Source organism: Triticum dicoccoides, chromosome 5B (genome assembly GCF_002162155.2).
Source record: "Triticum dicoccoides isolate Atlit2015 ecotype Zavitan chromosome 5B, WEW_v2.0, whole genome shotgun sequence".
NCBI classification, from domain to species: Eukaryota; Viridiplantae; Streptophyta; class Magnoliopsida; order Poales; family Poaceae; genus Triticum; species Triticum dicoccoides.
The window spans coordinates 491,016,138-491,031,886 of NC_041389.1; the positions used below are offsets into that span (position 1 = coordinate 491,016,138).

The 15,749-nt window shown below is 44.4% G+C and overlaps 2 protein-coding genes across 2 annotated transcripts; both read left to right on the top strand.

Moving 5' to 3' along the window:
• The first annotated feature begins 228 nt into the window (after nt 1–228).
• Nucleotides 229–979, top strand: LOC119305870. The gene has a single exon (XM_037582272.1). It carries the CDS (start codon nt 325–327, stop codon nt 862–864), a length of 540 nt encoding a protein of 179 aa, XP_037438169.1. The 5' UTR covers nt 229–324; the 3' UTR covers nt 865–979.
• Nucleotides 980–4,314: 3,335 nt separating this feature from the next.
• LOC119305871 lies at nt 4,315–5,096 on the top strand. Its single transcript, XM_037582273.1, has one exon. The coding sequence runs from the start codon at nt 4,462–4,464 to the stop codon at nt 5,014–5,016; it is 555 nt and encodes a 184-aa protein (XP_037438170.1). The 5' UTR covers nt 4,315–4,461; the 3' UTR covers nt 5,017–5,096.
• Nucleotides 5,097–15,749: the final 10,653 nt, after the last annotated feature.

Sequence of the window (15,749 nt, forward strand, 5' to 3'; positions counted from 1 at the left end):
TTGCTTAGTTCCACTGTCAACATTCTTGTAGTGCTCACTCCACATGCCTATTTTTTCTCTCCAATATATGCTATTGCTAGCTGCTTTCACATGCTTTATCACGCGAGGAACCAAAAGCTTGATCTTGACATGAGCCGGGGGTGGTTGCAATATTAATTGCATGCCCAGCTTCCGACTATAAATACACCATTGGAGCCTCAGGTTAAAGCCCATGCCTCATTTCATCTCTGTATCCCAGTAACCTACCTGATTGCAAGCCTGAGGCACCATAGCTTGCTACTTATTTCCTTACATAACCAGCTCGGCCATCTCCAGAACCAAAAGATGAAGATCGGGAAAGCTCCTGAGCTCCTGAAGAAGGCTGCAGCGATGTGCAAGAGCAAGACCACCAGGTTTCTCATCCTTGCCTCGCTCCAGCGTCGTAGGATGGCTACGGCTGCTGTGGTCTCCCGCAAGATCGACACGCTCATTGTGGCCGACTGGGAGAGAGCAGACCGCCACAAGGCTCTTGCGCTGGGCATGGTCGAGAAGAGACCGGTTATCGTCCATGAGAGTGAATTTGAGGCCAATTTCTCTCATCGCTTGGCGATGTTCAGTCAAGATAATGGTCATGATTGCTTTCCAGCTGACCGAACACTGCATCCCCTCTTCAACGAGGACCACGAGAATTGTCGTTACACTGACGATGATGATGTGGTACTTGATTCATGTGATCAAGATGATGACGATGAGCCATCGGTCATGGATGTGATCAAGAGAAACCGAGAAGTTGAAGGGTTGGAGTTCAACATGGAGGAGGATATTGATCAAGCTGCTGATATGTTCATTAGGAGGTTCCGGCAACGGCTGAACGAGGAATTTTAGGGTCTTGTTTGCACATGCATGTGCCTCGGTCTAGCGAGTTGTCTTCTTTTTAGGTGCCAACAAATTAGAAAATTTTGTAGAAATCAATGTGAGTAGGAGTTGATGTTTGATAAACAATGATCCATATTGCCATTTATTTTCAAACAATTTTATCAACATATAAAATCCCTCGGCCTCACCCGACTTTTCCCCTCTACCATTACGTCCACCCACCCTTCACCTCAGAATGATGACTATATATATGCAGTACTCCTACGAACGGGGCACTTTTCATTGTCCCCTTGTGTTTTCTTTCACTTGAAGTCCCTAAAACTTGTGCGAAAAATGTCCACAATTGACATCAAACGGATTCTATTTAGCGATTCGTTGAACTCCAAGGAAAACCTACATTGGAAGTAGTGCATCGTCGACTCACGACGCTATGACACACAAAGGGCAAATATGCCACACACCTTGCCCTTATCTGCCCCGTGGCAGCTCATTATGGATGAACCCCAGGCTCATTGCCCCCTCGTCCATGAAGCTCATCTGGGAGATGCAGTCACCTCCAGGCCTTGATACCAGCATCTGGCCCTCGGTTTCCATTGTAGTTCTTTGGAAAATCTGGGACTATAGAAATGCTCTAGCCTTCCATGATAAGGATCACTAATCTAGGATAACTACTATTAGAAACTTTGTGCACAATTTGTCCCTATGGATCATTAGGTTTAAAGACATCTCACAAAGGGGCACTGGTAAGTCATGGCAGCTATACCTATCCTCCTGCCTCGATGCTCTTGGTAAATATGGTACGTGTGATGTTTGAGTGGTAACATATTTAGGTGGGGAAGGTCCCCCCCCCCCCACCCCACCCCACCCTGCGCGCCCCCTGTTGATTGTTCAAAGAAGAACAATTGATTCAAATTGTATCCTTTGTATCCTCCACATAGGAAAACTTCACATTGAAAGACCTAGCCTATGAATAAAAAGAGGAAAACTCGGCATTGAATAGTTAGTACTCCCTCCATGCTTTTACAGAAGGCAAATGGATTTGGTTGAAATCAAATGCCAAAAAGTTTGACCAAGTTTACAGAAAAAAGTATCAATACTACAATGCCAAATGAATATCATTAAATACGCAATGAAATTTCGTATTATATCTATCTAGTATTGTGGTTGTTGATAGTTTGCCTCCCAGTAAAATATCAAATTATATCTATGTATAGTGTATTTATAGAAAAAAGTATCAACAACTACGATACCAAAAGAGTACCATTAAACACACAATAAAATATTATACTATTAAAATCTAACAAGTGTGATCTACTGATAAAGAGATGGTCTACCAGATCAATGACATGTTATTTTTTTTAATAATTTCTGGCTCACCTCTTTGTTTTCTTCCGTCTTGTGCTTTTATATAGTATATGAAAGATGGAGATGTATGCATGCTGCAAATATTTGTTGAGATATTGAAGTACTACAATAATAACAAATAGTGTAAAACATATGCACCAGAGGGCACAACATCTTCTATTTTTCTTTTAGTTTAACTAACACAACAAGAAACACTCGTATATACTCCTGGAACCACCTATTAGGCTGCGGTAAGTTACAAATATGTGCACTATTGAATTATTTAGATAATACTAATATACATGATATAGAATATATAACTTTCTTGAAGCTGTGTTGTTGGTAAAAAAAAGCTACCGAATTTCAAGTGATTGATAAAAAAGGTGCATCTTCGAATTGAGAAGTAATACCTCTTTCACATGATGGATTTCAACCTATTTCAGAGCAAGGCCGCATAGTGGACCAGCTCTGCTGCAAAATAAGACTCAATTATAGGAACAGAAACTACTTTATATCACTACATCAATGATACAAAATATGTACATCATATTAACTACTCCTATATATCAATTGAATGAAATCTCCTTTATTGAAAAAAATTATATTAACTACTCCTGACTTCTAAAAAACCATTATGAAACCGAGTATCCTATGATTGCGAACAAAGATAGTGAAAGGGAGCGACTCATGCAATATGACATATAGGAGTCTTTCGTGTGGTGGCGCATGAGGGATGAGGATGAGGGATGAGGATGGACTTAGTCTTTCGTGTGGACTTAGTCTTTCGTGTGATGGCGCATGAGGGATGAGGATGAAACCACGTCGAATAAAGTTGCCTCGACGACGCTCTTCATGGCGGTGTCGAGAAGCCAATGGCGCCATCTTCTAAACATTAGGTCAGGGTGGCGAGATTAGGTCTTCTTTTCGTTGTTGTTTTTGAGGTGGTGTCAGATGAGAAGAGTTGGATTTTCAAAAGCAGGACTGGTGGTTCGACGACTGCAGGTTTGGCGTCCTTCCCCAACTATGCCGATGGAATGCGGCAGATTCGATTCTAGGTTAGCACTTAGCACAGTGACATGTGCCTTGTTGCTTGCAGGGGGCATGTACGTCGCCTCAGAAAGCCTTTAATGTGATGGTGATCCCCAGGATTGGGCGATGGTAGAGGTTGTGCTTATTCTCTAGTGAGCGCCTCGATAGCATTGGATACTGTCTGCAACCCTTAATTTCGGTGTGTGCAGGGATCCCTATAGACCTTCCAGTATTTTCTTATGTCTTGGGGTCCTCCCTACATAATTTTCATGACATCTGTCAACTCCTAGTTTCTCTATCAGTTGCCGCTAGTGTTTGTCATGTAATCCATCTGATTGTTGATGAATGATACACGCAGTTTATTCCAAAGCAGAAACTCCATATATGCATGTTTGAAAAAAGAAACATATATGCATGGGACTTGATGTCGCAGTACGCTCTCGACAAGCGCGTGCCGTGTGGGATACTGAGACTACGTACTCCCAAGTCTTCAACTCCATAATGGTAGTGTGACTTTTGACGGCATGAGACAGAGAGAAAAGAAAGGAAGCTCCCATCGATCTATCACGAAGATTGCTTCTACTTTTGTACTACGAGCGAGTAGCAAAGCACACGGCCGGAGGAAAAGCAAAGCAAAGCAAAGCAGATCTCACGTATAGACACACGCCCACACAAAGCAGCGGAGAAAAGAAGGGGAAAAACAGAGACGCGCTATAGCTGCAACCTTTGGAATTATGGGCATGAATTACACGGCGGGAGACCGGTAAGGAAAGCTGCCCGATCTGGTTGCTTTGAGTAAAACTATTCTAAGCCATCAATCAGCTAGCTTTGCCACTTGAGTAAAGGAGAGATATTGGCAGTCTGGGACAGGAGCCTTTTGTGACTGAATGGAACATATACTTTCCCATTGTCCACTGTCAACATTCTTTTAGTGCTCACTCCACATGTCAATTTTCTTTTCTCTAATGCTAGCTGCTTTCACATGCTTTATTAGGCGAGGTACCAAAAATTTGATTGGGACATAAGCAAGGCTAGTTGCAATGTTAATTGCATGCTCAGCTTCCAACTATAAATACACCATTCGAGCCTCGGGACAAAGTCCATGCCTCATTTCAAGCAAGCTTCTCTCATCTCTGTATCCCAGTAACCTATCTCATTCCAATTTCCAAGCTTGGGGAACCGCAGCTTCTTCCTCATTTCCATTCGTAAGCAGCTCGACCACCTCAACCAAAGATGAAGATCGGGAAGGCTCCTGAACTCGTGAAGAAGGCAGCAGCGATGTGCAAGAGCAAGACTGGGGTGCTCGCTGCCAGGCTCCTCATCCTCGCCTCGCTCCAGCGCCGCGGGATGGCCACGGCCGCGGTGGTCTCTCACAAGATTGACGCGCTTATTATGGCCGACTGGGAGAGAGTTGACCGCCACAAGGCTCTCGCGCTACGCACGGTCGAGAAGAGACCAGTTGTCGTCCATAAGGATGATTTGGCGGCCAATTTCCCTCGTCACTTGGGGATGATCGATCAAGAGAATGGTCATGGTGGATGCCATGCTGACAGGACACTCCATCCCCTCTTCAACGACGACCACAATAACTGTCGTTACACTTGCGATGGTGATGTGCTACTTGATTCATGTGATCAAGATGATGATGATGATGAGCCGTCAGTCCTGGATGTGATCAGGAGTAACCGAGAAGTTGAGGGGTTGGAGTTCAATCTGGAGGAGGAGATTGATCAGGCTGCTGATATGTTCATTAGGAGGTTCCGGCAGCGGCTGAACGAGGGATTTTAGGGTTTTGTTGGCACATGCATGTACCCTGGCTAGGGTGTTGTCTTCCTTTCAGGTGCCCACAAATTAGAAAATTTTGTAGATATCAATATGGTCGAGTAGGAGTTAAAGCTTGACAAACGATGATCATTTCTGTCATTTATTTTTTAACAATTTTTGTCATCTAAGATCCCTCGGCCTCACCCACCGCTCCCCAGCTCCCCTCTACCATTGCGCCCAACCACCACGTGCCTTAGAAAGCTGACTCTATATATGCGGCACTTCTACAAATGGGGGCACTTCCATTGGCCCCTTGTGTTGTCTTTCTCTTGAAGTCCCTAAAACTTTACCAGATAAAGTATAAATTCAACGTTGAATATTTATTACCCCATCGGTGCTTGAAAAGAAGGCATAAGATTTGGTCTGAAACCAAATGGTGAAAAGTCTAACCAAATTTATAGAAAAAAATAACAACGCCTACAATAGCGACTGAGTATCACTAAATACACAATAAAAATATATTATCATATTATTATTGAGAAATATGCAAGTTGGATTCCCCTAGGGCCATAGGCCAGTATATACACTAGTAGAAAAACACCTAATAGTCCCGGTTCATAAGGGCCTTTAGTTCCGGTTCATGAACCGGGACTAATGGGTCGTTACTAATACCTCGATCCATTAGTCCCGGTTCAAACACGAACCAGGACCAATGTGCCTACACGTGGCCTGTGCGCCGAGCCCAGTCAGGGGGGCCTTTGGTCCCGGTTGGTGGCACCAACCGGGACCAAAAGGCATCCACGCGTCAGCATTCCAGTGGTTGGGGTTTTTGTTTTTTTTTTGAAAGGGGAGGAGGGGGGTTTGGGAGTTTTGGAGGGTTAATTTAGGTGTTTCATATATTGTGTTAGCTAGCTAATTAATAGATAGAAGTGTCCTCTCTTATGTCCGTGCTTGGTCGACGCTACGTACTATTTACATAAGTGATCGAGAGAACCATTGAGTACAGAAGTTCGTCATGCATAACGAGAGAAATGATCGATCGACCTCTCCTTCTCGGAGAGATTGGTCGAACAACAAGTTTTCGTATCATGTATCCGACGCTACTGGCTACATACATGTACAATATGTAAGATCTCTTAATTACAATCCCCTAGCAATTGAAATCAACTTCCACGTGGTATTCTCCGGCTTTATTGATGACGTGGTAAAGAAAGAATCCCGTCAATTCCTCTTGAATTGCTTTCATGTGATCTGGTTCTAGGAGTTCATTCCGCATCTGCCACGTCTAATTTGAAGAAGGGGGTTAATTAATACATATATATGAATGAAACTCAACAGAAATGATGGTGTAATAAAATGAAATTGTGAATATTATTGCTTACGCGCTTCATATTGTCTTTGAGAGTAGCCCCGCTTGTTTTTCAAAGTCGCGTTGTGGATGAACTCGCACACGTAGTATCCACAGAAATCATTCCCTTGTTCCTGCCACGAGCACTTTACGAGAAATATAGGTCAATCAAACTGATAATGAAGCATTATAAATGGCATTGATGAAAGTATAGCTATAGAATCAACGGGAGATGCGCGCAACTAGCTAGCCATTAGTACTTACTTTCGGGTATGTATATCGCAGCTCCTTCGGCAGTCCCGGAGCTTCTGCGGTGAACTGTTTCCAAACCCTGCAAGACAAAGAAAATAATTATTATTACTTGAGATATCAGGAAATGAACAAAAAGTTGCCGATATGGTGCGGTAATGATCGATTGAACTTACTTGTTGAGCAATTCAGTCATGTCCGCATAGGTTTTGGGATCTTTCCGTCTCGAGTCTAAGACGGTTACTAGTCCCCGCTCAAGCTTAATCTCCAGAAGAACATAGTGGTACCTGCGCACGCATGCATAACTCATCAATTACATTACTATAACCTTGCTCGAGTAATAAGGGAAACCGAATATGCACACGACAGTAACACTCACTTGCCGTTGTAAGGAAAGAGTATGGTATCTTTGTTTTGATTTTTGATCAACGATCGTAGCAAGTTGTCCTCGGCCTCTTCGACGTCCTTTTCAACCAGAAATTCATCTATGATATTTGTGTTAATGAACCCAATATCATAAATTTTTTGTTTTTTGCACTCGACAATCTTCAATCTGCATAATATATTGAGGATAATTAATTATAAATACATGAAATGAAAGAGCCGAGCTATATATAGAGACTTAATGACAGAAATAGTACTTACAGACAGTAGCAAAAGATCATTAGTTTATCAAGGGCCTTTTGATTGAAGAACGTGAAGAACTCATCAAATGGAACAGTCAACAGATCAGTTGCAACGAGGTCGTGCTCCTCTTTAATATTCAGATACAAAGCATTCGCCCCCCCAGACTCTCTGCAGGTTTCCATGTACCAATTATGGAATCTTCGCATCATTGTTGTCAGAGATTTTTCATCTTTGACGAGAGGCTTCCCGTACTCGTATCTGTGTTCGTCCACCTCCAAGAAATCAGGAAGTTGATCATCAGGCAGGTAATCTGCAAGATTGCCATAACCGGCCACCGTCCCCGGAGCATTAGACACATTGAACGGGGGGCACGATTGTTGTGCTTGTTCGCCGAGCTGGGCAATTTTTTTTCCCTTTTGCTCGTTCTTTTAACCTTTTATCACTGACAGTAGTTCCCAACCGCTAGGCTTGGAGATATGTCTGTTCAGTAATGCGCTGATCATTGGTTCTCGGCGGAGACTTTGGTGGTTTCCTCAGGGCATCGATAGTGCGCTTTGCTTTCACCGGATCTACCTTCTCCTCCGGAGGTGGATGTCTCTTTGCTTTCACCCCTTCAAAGAACTCCTTCACGTGGGTTCGCACAATCGTATCGTTTTCCTCCTCGGTCCTCTCGTACGGTAACTTCTCTAGAGGCTTGAGAGGTGGACCGTATCTGTATTGCATCCCGCCTCTGGTTGTGCTGCTAGACGCCAGAGCAGACGGAGAGGCTGCGGCGTATGTCTTCTTTCGTGCTTGCTTACGAGGAGGAGGATAAGGAGTACGACGCGCCGGAGCAGCCGGGGCGGCGGCGGGTCTCTTCCGCCCTTGCTGGCGAGGCGGAGAAGGAGGAGGCTGCTGGCTGCTTGGGAGCGCCGGCGCAGGCGGAGAAGGAGGCGAAGTGCCGCCACACGCTGGAGAAGGAGGCGGAGTGCCGCCACGCGTGCCTTGATCGTCACTCGCTGGAGGAGGAGGCGGTGGAGGAGGCGGAGTGCCCTGACTCGCCGGAGGAGGAGGAGGAGGCGGAGGCGTCCAGTTCGGAAGGTTGACGAGCTCCTTCTGCCATAGGCATGGAGTCTTCAGAGCAGAACCCAGCCTAGTCTCCCCTTCACCGGTAGGGTGGTCAAGCAAGAGGTCCTCAAATCCCTCTGTTATTTCATCCACCATCACCTTAGCATATCCTTCTGTAATCGACCGACAATGATAAGTTGCTCCGGATCCAGTAGGATAAACAGAGCCAACAGCCGCCTTGACCCTCAAATTCATCCATCGCGCCATAATGTGGCAATGTTGAGACTCTGTGATAGCATCCACGGGATAGCTGGCAGGAGCCGTCAAGACATGCTCCGGCTGAAGCAGCTCGGTGGAAGCCACGCTGCTTCTCCGCTGAGATGGCGGGGTAGCTTCGGGGGAAGCTTCGGCAGGTCCTTTGCTGCGATCTGCTGCTTCTCGTTCCTCTAGCCCCATTACCCTTTCGTGCAGTGCCTGCAGTTGGCCCTGCTCCATTTTCTTCCTCCTCTTGTGGGTTTTGTAACCCCCTGCGTCCGGAAAACCAACCTTCCACGGAATGGAGCCTGGCGTGCCTCGTGTCCGTCCAGGGTGCTCAGGATTCCCGAGGGCCATTGTGAGCTTGTCCTTCTCCCTATCTGGTACGAACATCCCTTTCTACGTTGCATTGATATAGTGTCGAAGGTGTTGGAAATATGCCCTAGAGGCAATAATAAATTAGTTATTATTATTATATTTCCTTGTTCATGATAATCGTTTATTATCCATGCTATAATTGTATTGATAGGAAACTCAGATACATGTGTGGGTACATAGACAACACCATGTCCCTAGTAAGCCTCTAGTTGACTAGCTCGTTGATCAATAGATGGTTACGGTTTCCTGACCATGGACATTGGATGTCGTTGATAACGGGATCACATCATTAGGAGAATGATGTGATGGACAAAACCCAATCCTAAGCCTAGCACAAAGATCGTAGTTCGTATGCTAAAGCTTTTCTAATGTCAAGTATCATTTCCTTAGACCATGAGATTGTGCAACTCCCGGATACCGTAGGAATGCTTTGGGTGTACCAAACGTCACAACGTAACTGGGTGGCTATAAAGGTACACTACAGGTATCTTCGAAAGTGTCTGTTGGGTTGGCATGAATCGAGACTGGGATTTGTCACTCCGGTAAACGGAGAGGTATCTCTGGGCCCACTCGGTAGGACATCATCATAATGTGCACAATGTGATCAAAGAGTTGATCGTGGGATGATGTGTTACGGAACGAGTAAAGAGACTTGCCGGTAACGAGATTGAACAAGGTATCGGTATACCGATGATCGAATCTCGGGCAAGTACAATACCGCTAGACAAAGGAAATTGTATACGGGATCGATTGAGTCCTTGACATCGTGGTTCATCCGATGAGATCATCATGGAACATGTGGGAGCCAACATGGGTATCCAGATCCCGCTGTTGGTTATTGACCGGAGAATGTCTCGGTCATGTCTGCATGGTTCCCGAACCCGTAGGGTCTACACACTTAAGGTTCGATGACGCTAGGGTTATAAAGGAAGTTTGTATGTGGTTACCAAATGTTGTTTGGAGTCCCGGATGAGATCTCGGACGTCATGAGGAGTTCCGAAATGGTCCGAAGGTAAAGATTTATATATGGGAAGTCCTCTTTTGGTCATCGGAAAAGTTTCGGGTTTTATCGGTAACGTACCGGGACCACCGGGAGGGTCCCGGGGGTCCACCAAATGGGGCCATCGGCCCCGGAGGACTGCATGGGCCAAGTGTGGTAGGGGACCAGCCCCAGGTGGGCTGGTGCGCCCCCCACAAGGGCCCAAGGCGCCTAGGGTTGGGGGAGGGGGCGCACCCACCTAACTTGGGGGGCAAGTTTTCCCTCTCCCCCCCCTTAGCCGCCACCCTAGATGGGTTTGGCCTGGCCGCCGCCCCTAGGGGTGGAACCCTAGGTGGGGGCGCAGCCCCCCCCCTCTCCCCCTATATATACTTGAGGGGTTTGGGGGCTGCCAACAAATGAGTTTCACCTCTCCTTGGCGCAGCCCTACCTCTCTCCCTTCTCCTGTCCCGCGGTGCTTGGCGAAGCCCTGCAGGATTGCCACGCTCCTCCACCACCACCACGCCGTTGTGCTGCTGCTGGACGGAGTCTTCCTCAACCTCTCCCTCTCTCCTTGCTGGATCAAGGCGTGGGAGACGTCATCGGGCTGTACGTGTGTTGAACGCGGAGGTGCCGTTCGTTCGGCACTAGGATCTCCGGTGATTTGGATCACGACGAGTACGACTCCTTCAACCCTGTTCTCTTGAATGCTTCCGCTTAGCGATCTACAAGGGTATGTAGATGCACTCTCCTTCCCCTCGTTGCTGGTTTCTCCATAGATAGATCTTGGTGACACGTAGGAGAATTTTGAATTTCTGCTACGTTCCCCAACGGTGGCATCATGAGCTAGGTCTATTACGTAGATTCTTTGCACGAGTAGAACACAAAGTAGTTGTGGACGTTGATTTTGTTCAATATCCTTACCGTTACTAGTCCAATCTTGTTTCGACGGTATTGTGGGATGAAGCGGCCCGGACCGACCTTACACGTACACTTATGTGAGACAGGTTCCACCGACTGACATGCACTTGGTGCATAAGGTGGCTAGCGGGTGCCAGTCTCTCCCACTTTAGTCGGAACGGATTCGATGAAAAGGGTCCTTATGAAGGGTAAATAGCAATTGGCATATCACGTTGTGGTATTGCGCAGGTAAGAAACGTTCTTGCTAGAAACCCATAGCAGCCACGTAAAACATGCAAATAACAATTAGAGGACGTCTAACTTGTTTTTGCAGGGTATGCTATGTGATGTGATATGGCCAAGAAGAATGTGATGAATGATATGTGATGTATGAGTTTGATCATGTTCTTGTAATAGGAATCACGACTTGCATGTCGATGAGTATGACAACCGGCAGGAGCCATAGGAGTTGTCTTAATTTATTGTATGACCTGCGTGTCATTAAACAACGCCATGTAATTACTTTACTTTATTGCTAACCGATAGCCATAGTAGTAGAAGTAATAGTTGGCGAGACAACTTCATGAAGACACGATGATGGAGATCATGGTGTCATGCCGGTGACGATGATTCATGGAGCCCCGAAGATGGAGATCAAAAGGAGCAAAATGATATTGGCCATATCATGTCACTATTTGATTGCATGTGATGTTTATCATGTTTATGCATCTTATTTTCTTAGAACAACGGTAGTAAATAAGATGATCCCTCATTAAAATTTCAAGAAAGTGTTCCCCCTAACTGTGCACTGTTGCGAAAGTTCGTCGTTTCGAAGCACCACGTGATGATCGGGTGTGATAGATTCTTACATTCACATACAACGGGTGTAAGCCAGATTTACACACGCGAAACACTTAGGTTAACTTGACGAGCCTAGCATGTACAGACATGGCCTCGGAACACAAGAGACCGAAAGGTCGAGCATGAGTCGTATAGTAGATACGATCAACATGAAGATGTTCACTGATGATGACTAGTCCGTCTCACGTGATGATCGGACACGGCCTAGTTGACTCGGATCATGTAATCACTTAGATGACTAGAGGGATGTCTATCTGAGTGGGAGTTCACAAGATGAACTTAATTATCCTAAACATAGTCAAAAGATCTTTGCAAATTATGTCGTAAGCTCGCGCTTTAGTTCCACTGTTTAGATATGTTCCTAGAGAAAATATAGTTGAAAGTTGACAGTAGCGATTATGCGGACAGTAGAAAGCTTATGTCCTTAATGCACCGCTCAGTGTGCTGAACCCCAAACGTCGTTTGTGGATGTTGCGAACATAGGACATACACGTTTTGATAACTACGTGATAGTTCAGTTAAACGGTTTAGAGTTGAGGCACCAAAAGATGATTTCGAAACGTCGCGGAACATATGAGATGTTTCAAGGGCTGAAATTGGGATTTCAGGCTCGTGCCCACGTCAAGAGGTATAAGACCTCCGACGATTTTCTTAGCCTACAAACTAAGGGAGAAAAGCTCAATCATTGAGCTTGTGCTCAGATTGTCTGAGTGCAACAATCACTTGAATCGAGTGGGAGTTGATCTTCCAGATGAGATAGTGATGTTTCTCCAAAGTCATTGCCACCAAGCTGCTAGAGCTTCGTGATCAACTATAACATATCAGGGATAGATATGATGATCCTTGAGGTTTCGCGATGTTTGACACCGCGAAAGTAGAAATCAAGAAGGAGCATCAATTGTTGATGGTTGGTGAAACCACTAGTTTCAAGAAGGGCAAGGGCAAGAAGGGATACTTCATGAAACGGCAAATCAGCTGCTGCTCTAGTGAAGAAACCCAAGGTTGAACCCAAACCCGAGACTAAGTGCTTCTGTAATAAGGGGAACAACCACTGGAGCAGGATTATCCTAGATACTTGGTAGATAAGAAGGCTGGCAAGGTCGATAGAAGTATATTGGATATACATTATGTTAATGTGTACTTTACTAGTACTCCTAGTAGCACCAGGGTATTATATACTGGTTCGGTTACTAAGTGTTAGTAACTCGAAATAAAAGAGCTACGGAATAAACGGAGACTAGCTAAAGGTGAGCTGACGATATGTGTTGGAAGTGTTTCCAAGTTTGATGCGATCAAACATCGCACGCTCCCTCTACCATCAAGATTAGTATTAAACCTGAATAATTGTCATTTGGTGTTTGCGTTGAGCATAGACATGATTGGATTATGTCTATCGCAATATGGTTATTCATTTAAGGAGAATAATGGTTACTCTATTTATTTGAATAATACCTTCAATGGTCTTGCACCTAAAGGAATGGTTTATTGAATCTCGATCGTAGTGATACACATTTTCATGCCAAAAGATATAAGATAGTAATGATAGTAACACTTACTTGTGGCACTGCCATGTAAGTCATATTGGTATAAAATGCATGAAGAAGCTCCATGTTGATGGATCTTTGGACTCACTCATTTTTGAAAAGTTTGAGACATGCGAACCATGTCTATTGGTGTATACGCATGAAGAAACTCCATGCAGATGGATCGTTTGGACTCACTTGTTTTTGAATCACTTGAGATATGCAAATCATACCACATGGGCAAGATGACTGAAAAGCCTCGGTTTTAGTAAGATGGAACAAGATATCAACTTGTTGGAAGTAACACATTTTGATGTGTGCAGTCCAATGAGTGCTGAGGCATGCAGTGAATATCGTTATGTTCTTACTTCACAGATGATTCAAGTAGATGTTGAGTATATTTACTTGATGAAACACAAGTCTGAATTATTGAATGGTTCAAGTAATTTCAGAGTGAAGTTGAAGATCATTGTGACAAGAGGATAAAATGTCTATGATATGATCATAGAGATGAGTATCTGAGTTACGAGCTTTGGCACACAATTAAGACATTGTGGAAATTGTTTCACAATTAATACCGCCTGGAACACCATAGTGTGATGGTGTGTCCGAACATCATAGTTGCACCCTATTGGATATGGTGCGTACCATGATGTCTCTTATCGAATTACCACTATCATTCATGGGTTAGGTATTAGAGACAACCGCACTCACTTTAATAGGGAACCATGTAATTCTGTTGAGACGACACCGTTTGAACTATGGTTTGGAGAAACCTAAGTTGTCGTTTCTTAAAAGTTTGGGGCTGCGACGCTTATGTGAAAAATGTTTCAGGTTGATAAGCTAGAACCCAAAGCGGATAAAATGCATCTTCATAGGACACCCAAAACAGTTGGGTATACCTCCTAATTCAGATCCGAAAGCAATAGGGATTGTTTCTTGAATCGGGTCCTTTCTCGAGGAAAAGTTTGTCTTGAAAGAATTGAGTGGGAGGATGGTGGAGACTTGATGAGGTTACTGAACCGTCACTTCAACAAGTGTGTAACAAGGCACAGGAAATTGTTCCTGTAACGCCTACACCAATTGAAGTAGAAGCTTATGATAGTGATCATGAAGTTTTGGATCAAGTCACTACCGTACCTCGTAGGGTGACAAGGATGCATACTGTTTCAGAGTGGTACAGTAATCCTGTCTTGAAGGTCATGTTGCTAGACAACAATGAACCTACGAGCTATGGAGAAGTGATGGTGGTCCCAAATTCCGACAAATGGTTAGAAGCCATGAAATCCGAGATAGGATCCATGTATCAGAACAAAGCATGGACTTTGGTGGACTTGTCCGGTGATTAGCAAGCCATTGAGATAAATGGATCTTTAAGAAGAAGACGGGCGTGGACGGTAATGTCACCGTCTATGAAGCTCGACTTGTGGCGAAGAGTTTTTCACAAGTTCAAGGAGTTGACTACGATGAGATTTTCTCATCCGTAGAGATGCTTAAGTCCATCGGAATCATGTTAGCATTAGTTGCATTTATGAAATCTGGCAGATGGATGTCAAAACGAGTTTCCTTACCAGTCTTCATAAGGAAAGGTTGTATGTGATACAATCAGAAAGTTTTTGTCGATCCTAAGGATGCTAAAAGGTATGTTGGCTCCAGCGATCCTTCTAAGGACTGGAGTAAGCATCTCGGAGTTGGAATATGCGCTTTGATGGAATGATCAAAGATTTTGGGTTTGTATAAAGTTTATGAGAAACTTGTATTTCCAAAGAAGTGAGTGGGAGCACTATAGAATTTCTGATGAGTATATGTTGTTGACATATTGTTGATCAGAAATGATGTAGAATTTCTATAAAGCATATAGGGTTGTTTGAAAAGTGTTTTTCAATGGAAAACCTGGATTAGGCTACTTGAACAATAAGCATCAAGATCTATAAGATAGATCAAAATGTTTAATAATACTTTCAAATGAGCACATACCTTGACATAATCTTGAAGGTGTTCAAGATGGATCAGTCAAAGAAGGAGTTCTTGCCTGAGTTGTAAGGTATGAAGTTAAGAGTTAAAGCTCGACCATGGCAGAAGAGAGAGAAAGGACGAAGGTCGTCCCCTATGCTTCAGACATAGGCTCTACAGTATGCTATGCTAAGTACCGCACCCGATGTGTGCCTTGCTACATACCTGGCAAGAGGGTACAAAGGTGATCAAGGAGTAGATCACCAGATAGCGGTCAAAATTATCCTTAGAGGAATAAGGATATGTTTCTCGGTTATGGAGGTGATAAAGAGTTTGACGTAAAGAGTTGCGTCGATGCAAGCTTTAACACCTATCCGAATGACTCTGAGTAGCAAAAAAGATACGTATAGTGGAGCAACCATTTGGAATAGCTCCAAGTGGAGCGTGGAAGCAGCATTTACAATATGACCTAGAGATTTGCGAAGTACACACGGATCTGAATGTTGCAGACCCGCTGACTAAAACCTCTCTCACAAGCAAAACATGATCAAACCCAAGAACTCATTGAGTCTTAATCACATGATGATGTGAACTAGTTTAGACACTAGTAAACTCTTTGGATGTTGGTCACATGGCGATG